Source organism: Meleagris gallopavo, chromosome 2 (assembly GCF_905368555.1).
Source record: "Meleagris gallopavo chromosome 2, MGAL_WU_HG_1.1, whole genome shotgun sequence".
NCBI classification, from domain to species: Eukaryota; Metazoa; Chordata; class Aves; order Galliformes; family Phasianidae; genus Meleagris; species Meleagris gallopavo.
Window position 1 is genome coordinate 48,513,508 of NC_139405.1, and position 13,313 is coordinate 48,526,820.

General features: G+C 36.2%; 1 protein-coding gene across 9 annotated transcripts in view; it reads right to left on the bottom strand.

Annotated features, from left to right (window-relative positions):
* SYNE1 (spectrin repeat containing nuclear envelope protein 1) overlaps positions 1 to 13,313 on the bottom strand; it is a 295,330-nt gene that overhangs the window by 117,810 nt on the left and 164,207 nt on the right. For all 9 annotated transcript variants that reach the window (XM_085217048.1, XM_085217047.1, XM_085217052.1 and 6 more), the window contains 10 exons: positions 10,822 to 12,982; positions 9,985 to 10,322; positions 9,205 to 9,349; positions 8,657 to 8,875; positions 6,816 to 7,078; positions 5,598 to 5,763; positions 4,808 to 4,963; positions 4,172 to 4,324; positions 1,824 to 2,006; positions 229 to 366 (listed from right to left, as the gene is read on the bottom strand). In XM_085217048.1, the coding sequence (XP_085073174.1) occupies positions 229 to 366; positions 1,824 to 2,006; positions 4,172 to 4,324; positions 4,808 to 4,963; positions 5,598 to 5,763; positions 6,816 to 7,078; positions 8,657 to 8,875; positions 9,205 to 9,349; positions 9,985 to 10,322; positions 10,822 to 12,982 (3,922 nt within the window). The remainder of the gene's footprint in view (positions 1 to 228; positions 367 to 1,823; positions 2,007 to 4,171; positions 4,325 to 4,807; positions 4,964 to 5,597; positions 5,764 to 6,815; positions 7,079 to 8,656; positions 8,876 to 9,204; positions 9,350 to 9,984; positions 10,323 to 10,821; positions 12,983 to 13,313) is intronic.

Genomic DNA, 13,313 nt, shown 5'->3' on the forward strand with positions numbered 1-13,313 from the left:
TTGAACCACATAGTTTCACTCAACAAAGTATCTTTCTTTCAGTCTTCAAAACAATTATAGAGAAGAACTCAATCATCTTTAAGACTTGGAAGACAACTCAGAGATCAGAGTAACATAATATTTTTACTTTTTTTTTTTTTTCCTTAAGGAAAAGAAGGAAAAAGTATAGAAGATAAATATTAAGATCTTCTATACACTTCCATTAAATGTCATAGCTAGTACAATCACCTGGTAGGCTTTAAACTGATCACGAAGCTGAGAGGAAGAATTCCATGTTATACTACCACGCACTAGGATATTTGCTTTCTCAATCCATTTCAGTATGAACTCCAGCATCTCATTGTATTCTTCCAAATGCGAAGTAGCCTGGATATAGAAGAAAAAATCCACCTCTTATGTCTAGGATGTAATTCTGTACAATTCTTAGAGAATGACAGATGAGTTTATTTCATTTACTCTTTCTGACTCTGGGGATAATTTTAACAACTTTTATGTACTGTTAAATATGAACCAACGAAGTCTGTATTTATGAAGTTGAAAAAAGTTTGCTTTTAGTAGCAAGCTTACCTATTTTTCAGGAAAAATGGCACTACAAAAACTCAACTCACTCTGAAAGAATGCACTGATACTCATCTGCATCACTAGAGTGTATGCTTCTTGCACACATTTCAGCCTTACACCTAAGTTTGAAAATACCTTGTCTCAGCTTGTGGCTCACTTGCAAGCCTCTTTTGCGTCATTCCTTCTCTTTTTTGTCTTACCATGCAGCTCCCCAAACAACTTTTATTTAAAGCATGCTTCATCCACCCAGGCTGTAGTATTTCCAAAAAGAGATAAGTCGCACTTGTTTTGAAGCATAAGACAAAAGATGCTCTGCTCTAATTCATCTAATTTATGTTTAGCAAGTACCCGTAGTTCTAACAGGATTAATTTCTCTTATTTTCAGGCATTTGTTCTGTATGAGGAATGGACCACGTTAAACAATAATTGTGCACTTGCATACAAACTTTGACTTTTTAATTTTTTTAATTGGCAGATTTCTTGGTGTTGAACAAAAATATCCTAACAGTTAAATCCCTTCATCAAGTACCTCTGATTGAATTCATACACTGATAGTAATTTTCTATCTGTTTTTATATCAACTTTTCAGAAGTAACTGAAGCTCACTCATGCATGCAGAAGAGAGAACTCAAAAATTATCAAGGTATTAATGGTAGAATCACACAAATTCCCTTCCTTTGCTTTTAGCTAGACTATTTTTGGATAGTGACATTTAGCAAAAGTACATAAAGGATTCCAGGTACCGAACCCTGAGGACAGGAGGGAAAAAAAATAAATCTTTGTGAACATTAAGCGGAGAAAGATAATGTATTAGCAGAGCCTTTGTATCTAGACTTTTCATTATATGTACTAATATTCTCCCTCTACAGATAGTGATCAAAATAAAACTTTTTTCTTTTCCTTTGCAAGGAAGCAAACATAATTAACAGTGATAAGACAGAGGCCCTGAAAAATGTAATAATATATTATTTCCTGACATGTTGCTATTGGTAGGAAGAACTAAAATGTTTTCAGGGCACCAGAGGAACCAATCATCAGATGCTTCATGTTAGATGTTAAATCAGCACCATATAGAGTTATTCCACCCTCTTTATTTGACACCAATCTGTGTTCCTCTCTGCTGTGTTATACAAGCCCTGAATAAAAATAGGCAGATGTGCCAAGGAATGTATCTTCTTACATAACTAAGGGAAAATACATGAGAACTTCTTAATGCACCTTTTGCTTACAAAAGAAATAACAGTGAAGAAGTTAGATCGTACCTGACTGAGCTTGGTTGCTCTGTACTCAGCCTGCCGTATGGTCTGTTGGTGCAGTGCAGTGAGTTTTCCTATTCTGTTAGCCAGCTGCTTAGCCAGGGGTATGTTCTGTTCTGAAAACTCCTGGACTGATGCATCTAATTCCAGTATCTTTATATTACAGCTGTCCAACTCTTCACCAAGGATCTAGGTAGAATAAACAAGAGAATAAATGAGACGGAAGCTTTCTTGTTGATTACTTCTAGTCCAACATGCGACTCTTACACCCTGTCCCAAGTTTCCATGATTTATTTCATCTTTATTCTGGCTGCAAATCAACAACAACAACTCTCTAAGCAGGAAGGCAGAACAGCAGGGTGTTTGGTCATCTCTTAAATGGGTGGCACTAGTTTTTCTTCTCTGTCTGGGCTGAAATAGATAACCATTTTCCCTAATATATCAAAAGACTGAGTCACTTCAAAGAGATGTCAACTGTTCTTGGACAAAGTGAACGGTCATGTTGCCATGACAAAGATTTTTGTTTATTTGAAAGGGACTTGTTATACTTACAAACTCAGAAATTATTAATTACTCAAAAATGCATTATGAAAACTTCAGTGTTTTCATAGCTTGATCCAGACAAAGGTGCAGTCTGGATCAAAACAGACCATTTCAATAGAAACAGATTTTTAAATCAGATTTTCCTACCATAATTACAAAGTTCCTGTAAGTGTTAAAAAATAAACCTAAAAGGTTATTGATAGTTGTCAAACTGATAAAATGCTTAATGGCTATTGTTTCTTGTGGTGTTGGGTTTTTGTCTTTCTTTTTATGCCTAAGGTATTAATGATTCACCACTTTTGTGAAGTAATTCCCATCAAACACTTCACAATTATTCTTAGAAATATAAACTGCAATCATCAAGCAATAACTGATTCAGAATTGAACACTGATCTAGCCGCAAGTGCTTTAAACCTTATCTGGTTAGTACTGTCCTGACAGAGACACATTAGATTGCAATCTATGATCAATCATTTGATCATTTGATATTTGTGATAAATAACTATTATTCTACTAATACCATCACACTTTAAAAACGTAACTATTTATGTGTAGACATGAAGATAGATGTTGATCTACACATCTAAATAGAGTAACATACATATTTCAGACAGGCATAACTTTATGTCTATGTATCTAGAATAAAGAAAAAGAATTTCTATGTTGCTTGAAAGTGAGGGACAGATATATTTGATTTGGGACATATGGATTTAAAATATTTTATTTTGCTTTTCACAACCACTTTCAATTTTAATACCAAAAATATTTAATACTGTGACCAAAGCCAACCCAATCAGAAATATCAGCTGAGAGCTATTGCGGAGTTACAGAAACTTTACTAAATCTCTGGTGACACAGGGCTTTTGTATGTGCCAAATTGGAAAATACATTTAATACATTTACTTGGTCTTCTGTTAGAATTCTGGGGTCAAAGATTTACCAGTTTTAATGGGATGTAGTTCACTGACATGTTCTAGAAAGCAAATAGCACTTCAGACGATGTTGCTAATAACCTATGAAAACAAGCAGGTAATTTATGATACACCAGGCATACCAAGTCTTCCCCCATTTGGTATGCCTTACCTACTTTCACACAGTAACTTAGTCAAGCTTATCTTTAACTATTTGAGAGACAAGCAAAAACAAAAGAAGCCACAGTGAGTTCCCCTGCCCCATCTCCCTCCTATCACACCCTCCCCCTCCAAAAAAAAAAAAAAAAAAGAAAAAAGAAAAAGAAAAAGAAAAAAGAAACAGAAAAAACAAAATTCAAGATAAAGTTTTACTCTCAAACAACAATCCTACTTGGCCATTATACCTCAGTAGAGATGAGTTTTTAATGACTGTAGTGCATAACTAAAAATCAGAAGACCCAGAAAAATAACAGAGAATTCTTGGCATTTCCCCTTAACTGCTCCAGTAGAACTTCACTTCATGAGTACACTAGATTACATGAGATCAACTACTGACTAAGTGAAATTCTATTTATCATCTGTAAAGATAGAATGAAAAGAATGGTCATTTAGGAGTAGGTTGGAAGCCTATTGGACTTCTTCAGATTGCAATCACATGCTTTATTTAGAGAGAATTGCATGATTTTACTCTCAAATACCCCCTCCATTTTCTTGTTGTACTCTCATGAGCTAGTTGTACCCTATATGGGCTAGTTTGCAAAGGATATTTCTGTACATTCCTTTGAACTACATTTAAAAAAATAATGAAAATATTTAAGATCTTTACAGATATAATATTGGTACAATTCTCAATTCAGAAGAGTTTTTGGTGTCACCAATGAAGGAAAGCTTAGTTCTTACCTTCTGTTCAAGTTTAGCTTGTACTATATCATCTGTTTTCCTTTTCAGTTTGGAAAGAATTGCATTTAATTCGTTTGCTATCTCCTGAATTTGCTGTTCAAACTCTTGATTCAGTGCTTTGATATGCCCAGTTTCTTTTTCTTTGTCTTGAATCTGTCAAAAATTAGAAATTCAGCAATAGAAAACTCTTCTTGAAAGGAAATTGACTATGACTTTCAAATTAACACAATTTTATTTTGTTAAAGTATGTAGATAATAAAACTAATCACAGTTTGACCACACTCAGATATAGCATGTTGCAAAGTCAGGAAATCTAAAGAAGGGCCCTATATCTGTAATGGCAGCCAGACTCTTTTCAGTGGTGACCTGTGCCAAGAGACAGAAGGACACAAAATGGAATGCAGGAGGTTCCCTCTGAATACCAGGAAGCACTTTTGTATTTTGCAGGTGACAGCACTAGTGGGCTGGTTACCCACTAAGATTTGAAGTCTCCGTCAAAGCAGATTATCAAAAGCCATCTGGACATGGTCCTGGACAACGTGCTCTGGGTGTCTCTGCTTTAGCAAAAGGGTTGCAAAGATGACCAACTAAAAAAAATGCAGTGATTCTGTAACAATTTCATCTACTACATTTTACCTGATCTTGTACAGTTACAAGGGCCAGCCCAACTTCTGCTAAATGAAGAGAGAGTTCAGAAGGCAAAATTGTATAAAGCCCCAAGTACTTATTCTGTTGTTGTTCAGCCATTTTTTCAACAGCCTGGCGATGAGTAGTTACTTCACAGAAGAGAGACTAATTATAAAAAAAATAATATTGTTAGGAAAAATAGGAAAATAATTATGTCTGCATAAACTGTATAAGCAAAAGAAGATATTACTTGCAGCTTACAACAAAGCTAATTGCTTCCAACTTTTTTTATTATTATTATTTTTATTAGTTCATATAAAGAATTGTATGTGGAGGTTCCCTGGATTCTCACTTATAAATGTTCTGGCCCAGTCCTCTCTTCCAGTATGTCATCTGTATATGGAAAATAATCAAGTTTTCAGCACCTCCAGTAAATGGAGTTTATTTAGTTGCTTTTGTTTCTCCCAAGAACTCTACTATGGAAAATAGATGCCATGTTCTGCCCATTCATATTCTATAGTTCTTTCATATTTTAAATTAGGACATAAAGTAGAATGAACTATATGCTAGATAGGTAAAGTTGCATAAATACAAATATTTACATGTATCTTAAATATTTTGAAAGTAACATATTACAGCCCACTTCTATGATTTTTTTTTTTTCTGGTGGCTTACTCAAAATTCAATTAATATCATGTAATTTGAATTGATAGTGGTTTGAAACTGATTAATACTCTCTACTAGATTATGAAAATGTATGAGAAACACTGTAATTTAGAAATTGACAGATTTGATATACCTTCAGCTCCTGAAGTTGAGTATCCAGTTCCACATTAGGGCTTAATAAATATTCTTTTGTTTCCTGGATCCAAGTCTTCACAACATTTATTTGTGCTTCAACCTCCTCACGGTCTTTCAGCTCCTGTTTCACGAGCTTTACACTATTTTTCACTTTCTGTTGCATACTTCAGAAACAGAAACAATGACAAGAACAATGTGAAGAATTAAGGATGTTTAAATGTTTTGCTTTGTCAAAAGTACTGAATAATGAAAAGAACGAATAATATCCCCAGATTAAAAATAATAAAAAAGAGCGCAGTGTAGCAAGCCTACTTGAGCAGCAGACACATCTCTCACATTTATTCCTCAGTTCAAGCTTTTTAATTAGCAGTTTTATGTATTTTGACATCTATGTATATTTTTTTTTCTGAACAAATGCAAATGTTTATAGTACAAACACCTACACCTGAGCTTACCATCACAGGGTGCCGGTATTGTCAGTGGAGGGAATGGGTAATTTTAGGGCATAATTAAGAATGATTCGTCACCAATTCCAAAATAAACTTCTAAAATAGGCCAGAAAGAAATGCTTCTAAGACTCGCCCATATTTCGCTGCTAACTAGGCAGTAAGAATTAACTGCTTCAGATGTGGATACCTGTAATCTAGACCCTGAACCTCAGCTATAAAACTTCCTGGTTTACATGGTAAATAAACACTTTAGATTTATATAAATATTCATATAATCACAGGGTATAATTTTAAAATGTATTCTATTTGCCCATGTGCTAAATCTCCCTGTAAAATTCAAAGGATGCCTACTTTTTGAACTGAAGTGCTTTAAATAGGAGAAACAAAGCAATAAACTAATCTAAACTTAGGATATAAAAAGTTGAAAGGTCACAGTTAAAGGTGAGATGCAATGGAAGTATTTAAAATCAGTCATAACTCCAATGTAGTTTATGGTATTCTTACATATGTTCCCATTATTAAAGTAAGGCAGGAATTACATATTCTACAATATATACTCATAGATGATGGAAATAAAAAATAACAGTAAAATTTTATTTCTGAATTAATTAAAGTTCATTTAAATTTTAACTTATCTTAAATATAATATTTAATTATGGTAATAGCGATAATAAAAATAGTAAGTTAACTCTTATTACTGAATTAATTTTAAGTTACTACTTTTCTAGTGAATCTTATTAAAAAAAAAAAAAAAAAAACTGCCTTACTTGTGGCATCGATCTTGCATTGCTTTGACTTCTTGCATGACTGGTACTTCTTCCTGAAACAGAGGCTTTATTTCCACATCCTGAAGCATATTAAGAGCGTGCTGTTTGAGCAGACCCAAAGATGATAGCTGGTGCTCCACTTCCAGAAGGAAGCTGCTGTGGTAATCCAGGAGTTCCAGGAGCTCTGTTTTAGATGCTTTTTCTACGGAGCTTTCTGGTAAACGATCTTGTAGTTGATCTATCACTACAGTAGCTTTCTGAATCTACACAAAGAAACACAGTCTCTTACTACAACTGATACCAATTGCTTCTATGCCTTTTGCTATATGTTTAGATGCCAAAGAACACTTGTGGTATAAGGCTGATGCAACAGCCCTAAATCTTTGCCCTAATGCTGCTAGCAATAGCTAGGTAGTCTAACTCTTTACACTAGGCTTTCTAAAGGTGTCCTTTTTTTGTGATAAGTTGCTCCTTTTATTTTTTATTATCTTTATTGCCATATGACCTAGATCTTTAGTCCACACCAGACCCCTGTTTGACATGAGCCATACATTTAACAGGAAGATCCTCCTCATTCCCAAAGAGCTTGTAATCTGAGCATAAAATAATGGACAACAGATAAAAAGATTCAAGTAAAATTTCAGGAAAAAAAGAGTGATTTGACCAGAGCAGTGACAAGCAAAGGTATCAGAGCCCAAACTTATAATTAGCTGCTTCATCCTTTTCAGGGAAGACAAAAAAAGAAAAAAAAAAAAAAAAGAAAAGAAAAGATATTGACTTAATCGTTTGAGGGAAGGGAAACAGAGGAAGAGACCCTGAAAAACCATCAGAAGTAAAAAAAAAAAACATGTATTTACTATATATGTATCCATATAAAAGAATGGTGCAAGTGCAGGATTCTAAACAGTGCAAGGCAGTGATTCTAAACCTACGTCTTCCATGGTGAGGTGTTTTTTATTTATTTATTTATTATATTTTATTATATTTTATATATTATTATATTATTTATATATTTATATATTTATATATTATTATATTTTATTATATTATATATATTAATATATATATTATTATATATTATTTTATTTTTATTTATTTATTTATTTTATTTATTATGAGGTAAGGCCTCATCTGGAGTACTGTGTCCAGTTCTGGGCTCCCCAGTACAAAAAAGACAGGGATCTCTTGGAAAGAGTCCAGCGGAGGGCCACAAAGATGGTGAAGGGCCTGGAGCATCTCCCCTATGAAGAAAGGCTAAGTGACCTGGGTCTGTTTAGCCTTGAGAAAAGAAGACTGAGAGGGGACCTGATCCAGGTTTATAAATATCTGAGGTGTGGCGGCCATAGTGGTGAGGCCAGTCTCTTTTCAGTGGTACGTGGAGACAGGACGAGGGGAAACGGACATAAGCTGCAGCATAGGAAGTTTCGCACGAATGTGCGTAAGAACTTCTTCACGGTGAGGGTGACGGAGCACTGGAACAGGCTGCCCAGGGAGGTTGTGGAGTCTCCTTCTCTGGAGATATTCAAGTCTCGCCTGGACGCCTACCTGTGCGACCTGGTGTAGGGAACCTGCTTTGGCAGGGGGGTTGGTCTCGATGATCTCTAGAGGTCCCTTCCAACCCCTACAATTCTGTGATTCTGTGATTCTGTGTGATTTGGTGAACTGGGGAAAATGACGATTCCTCCTCTCAGCTTTCTCAATCATAAATTTCGTAGAAATACAATTGTCTTTGTTTCACAAGACTTTGTTATAATCTGTACTCAGTGTTTGTGAAGGCCAGTATAAGGAGCAAAATCCTATGTACAGTTAGAAACTGAGGAGTTACAAAGACCAGAAGTTACCTTATCATTAAACCCATTCCATTCCTGTACTGCATCTTCCAAAATTTTCTCTTGTTCTTGGGCTACATTCCGGAGTCGTGTCCAGCGCTGCCAAACTGTTGTCATTGATCTACTTACAGTTGCCTTGCTGGTATCACTGCTAACTTCTTCCAGCTGTGAAACCTTTTCTTCAAGAGTTGTGATCTTTTCATGGAAAGAATTTACTACAGACACAAGAGTCTGAAAAAGCAAAAATGGACATTAAATTTTTCTTTTATTAACAACACAACTTGTAACTCTTCAACACACTTTCAGGATGAGCCAATTCCATCCACTGTAGATAAAAAAGATGTACCCTGCATCGATTGACTTGGTTAAGTTCCACTTTATTTTGCATATACCACATATTAGCTACAATAATCCAAAGGACTTGCCCCAGAATGCAAATCTCTGGAAGCAGCTGAAATTTGGTGTAATCAGATTTTCTATTCCTTGCTAATGCCTGAAAAGGATAGGAAACATATTCAGAACTGAAGGAAAATGATTTCATATAATTTTCAGCGCCTTACCTTATGTGTTTGCAATTTTTCTTCTGCTTCATGAGAAGAAGAAGCTTTAGCTACTGAGAAATCAGATAATTTTTTCTCAGCCTCATTCATCACTTCAATGACCTTTTGTCGTGCTGTCTGATACTCCTGCCACTTAGAAGCACACCTTGAACAAATGCAGTACCAGAAAGAACAATTTAATGTAAAATAAAACCATTCTTTTCTGAGAAAAAGGAAGACTACTGAGAAAGAGCACACATACAAAAGTATATGCTGTTGATTTCCAGCTTTGCCTCAGAGATAACCAAAAACTGTACTCTTAGCTTTGCATTTAGTAGCCTTTGATACACTTTTCCTCTGTGACTAGTCTTGTCCTAGACTTGTCTAGGTTGTATTTTAAACCCACCCAAACTTTTGGCACCCAGAACATTCTGGAATAATAAGTATGCTGGTTAAAGCACTGTTTCTTTGTAGTTCAAAATGGCTACTTCAATTTCATTTGCTCCTCCATGGTTCTTATGACTCGTGAATTAATATGTAACAATTCTCTATTCAGCTCCTTCATGTTTTTCCAAGCTTTTTATAGCTTTATCATAATTTCCTCAGGATCACATCTCTAGTCAGCGTTAGAGGAGAAATCAGAATCCAAGAGTTCTGAATCCTAGTATCCACTTCAATCATCAGTAACACATTTTACAAAACTCCAGTACAAACTAATCAAGTATTGGAATATGTTTCTTTCATCACTAACATAATGAAAAAAAATCACTAACAAAATGAAAGAAGAAAAGAAAACTATACCTTTGCAACAGTTCTTGCTGATTATTGGCTTCCTGCTTTGTCCCTTTGCCCTTTTCTTCCAACAAAGCTAGATTCTGCATGAGCTGCTCTCTTGCTGTGGCATGTATAAAGGGCTCCAGCTCAGGTACCATGCCCTGTAACTCCTTCAAATTATTACTGAACTGACTTTCTGTGCTGAAAAATTCAATATGGTTCCCTAGGTTCCCCTCGGAGTTTTCAACATCAAGACCATTTCTCGTTAAATGCAGAAACTCCTGAGCATCCTCAAGCCAGTCATTTGTTATCTGAATCACTTGGTAATATCTTCGGCAAAGGCTATATAATTTATCCAATGTAGCCTGAAATAAAAGTGAAAATTAAATACAGTAACAGACAAAAATTCACAATACCAACAAATATATCTTGGCTCTGCTCACACTTTCTAAGCCACTCTCACAAGGGCTGAGGACTTCTGGTAGCTCTCAGCATGTCCCTCTTCACCCTGGCACCTTTGATTGCAGGCCTCCCTCACATGCTGCAACCCTTTGCTCTGCTAAGATGCTAGCACCAGGGCTGATTGCCATGGAGAGGCTTACTTTCTTTTCCTTGTATTACATCTAATAAGTTTGGGAGAGACCAGATGGAAGTAGGCTTTGAGTGAGCCTGTACTTCTGTGTGTAAGTATATAGGCACATCAAGGAACTTTTACTGCTCTTTCACTCAACAATGGTAGCAGATCACAATCTAAATTACTTAGAAAAACTAACAAGATTTCATGCAGATTACAAACATCAAGTCTCAGAGCTGTATTTTTCAGCTTTGTGAGTAAGAAACTAATGACACTGAGTATTCACTAACCTGTCTTATGCGTATGGCTTCTTGAACTTCACCATCTAGTTCTGTCAGCTCAGCAAGAGTGTTTTCCAGATCTGCAGGTATCAGCTCCTTTGCTTTCATATATCTCTCTTTCTCTTTATTGCTCAGTGCATTCATCACTCTCAGGCTTGACTGCACTTCTTCCTGATGTATCTGAACCTTTCGGATTTCTTCTTGGATGCTTTGCAGTTTTAGATCCAAACTTAGTTTTCCACTGAGTTCTGTTTTCACCCATCTCAGCCAGTCAAGCGAGCGGCAGATTTCTGTCTGAAAGTCTATGCTTTGCACAAGTCTATTCTCACAGTCCATCACTATGTCACCAATAGCAGCGTGCAAATTCTTTAGTTTGTCTTGCCACAACAGCACTTGGTGATTTGTTGTTTCACGTGCAGATGGATCAAGCTGGGGAGAAAGGGTTTCTATATGCTCAGTTATTCGCTTGAGAAGACTCCCTGAATCTTGCAAGCTGCCCACCAGAGAATGGTATATTTTCAACTTTTCCTCTATTGGGAGCATTTCTTCATTTACCTTAATTTGTTCATTTTTCACTGCCTCTAATTGTGCCTCAAGCTGTGTACACATTTTTTCATGCTCTTGACACACTTCTACTGTGTCTTCTAACAGATTGATTTTCTGTTCTATTTGCCTTTTCAACTTGTGATATAACGTGACAAGTTTTAACATCTCATCTGGCTGCCATGGCTGGCCAGTGCTACGAAAGGCCTCCTTCTTCTGGTTTAGTTCATCTACTGCTGCACCAAGGCTCATCACTTCATCTAGGAGGTCTTTGTAGGCCTGCTGGAGTGCCAGAGCTTCTTTGGCTAAAACAGCAGCTGGAGCTTTGTCCATACTAATGAACTGATCATCTAGCTCAGTCAATGCTTTAGTTGTCAACTCAATCAAAGAGGTATATTCTTTTCTAGCATAAATTGCTTCCTGAACTTTATAGAATTTATCTTTTGCCAGAGCACTGACCGTGTTGAATTGTTGAGGGAGAATATTAAGTTTTTCATCTAGGTAAGAATGATCCACTTCATTAAGTGATGGTAGGATTTCTTGGCCATGTCTTTGCAGAGTAAGTAGGAGATTTTCATATTCGGGAGACTGTTCAAGAATCTGTTGATACTTGGACAACTGGGTGTACAGTTCAGAGTTACTATTCATTACATTAACTTCTGGGAATGTGACAATATCAGCTTGCTTTAGCCAATGGCAAGCCTTATCCAAATCTTCTTTGAAATATTTCCTGGAAACTATATTTTTCTCCAATTCTAACAATCTCTGGGTACACTTTTGTAAAACAGTGTCATATATATTCTGTAGTTCTTGCAGTTTACCTAACACTTCACTCTTTTCTTGTTCTGTTGCTTCTTTCATTAAATCCCTTCCTTGAGCCCACAGCCCAGTGACTTCATTTTGGTAGGCTTTCAGGCTAGCTTGGGCACTCTTACAAGTCCTGATCTGTTTGTTCACATCTTCTGGCAACAGACAGATATGCTCTGGAAATGTTACCTTCTTCTCGTGTTGATGAATTTGGTTGGTAGCCTGAAAGACTGCCATGAGAAACTGTGTTTTTTCAGACAGCGCTTTGTTCAGGTGCTTTTTCCTCTGGCCAACCAGATCACTGAGACAATCTACATGATGCTGTGCATCAGAAAGTGCTTTCTGCAGCTCCTGTCTTTCATTGAGCCCTAAGCTGGTCATCACTCTCTCAGCATCTTTCAGCAGTGTCTTCAGTACAAGCTGTTTGGCTTCAAGCTCACTAGAAATGGTAAGATGATCCATGAGAAGACTCTGAGCCAAATCTGGAGGAGGGCTGTGTTTAAGAGCTTCTGAGATACTAGGTTGCTGCTCTTCTGCCCACTCCATTAGTTCCTGAAGTTTGGAATGCACCAAACTAAGCTCTTCTAAGGTTGAAACAGAAATCTGAATTTTTCTTTTCACAAGTTCCTCCAGCTGAGTCCAGCGTTGCTCAAAATGACCAAATTGCTCCTTTACTAATTCTTTGTCATCAAGATTCAGATGTTCCACCATCTTCTGTTTCTGATCTTTCAAATCTTCCAGAGCAAATCTCCTCTCTTGAAGTGTTAGTGCCAATTTTTGCAAAGCTTCAAGGTGCACGTTTGTGCTTTCAGCATCGGATCTGTTATCAAAATGGACAAGACAAAAATTAATGATCAGATTCTATCTCAGGACAGTTTTAAAAGAGGCATGGATAAATTATGAGCACACTACCTACTGAAATAAATATAATGCAAATACCTGCACTTTTCAGATTCATTTGGAGATATCAGTCTCAAATATTGTTTAAAAAGTTTAACATTTTTTATTCTTCTCTTTCATTTGCAATATGGTCATCAGCACCTCAAGTAATAGCAGCAATAGTAAACTACAGTTTTATGAACATCCTGTGTATTTATTTTAAACATGAGCAAAAACATCTGCAGTAATTCAGTAGAAGTAACTAAGCTTTA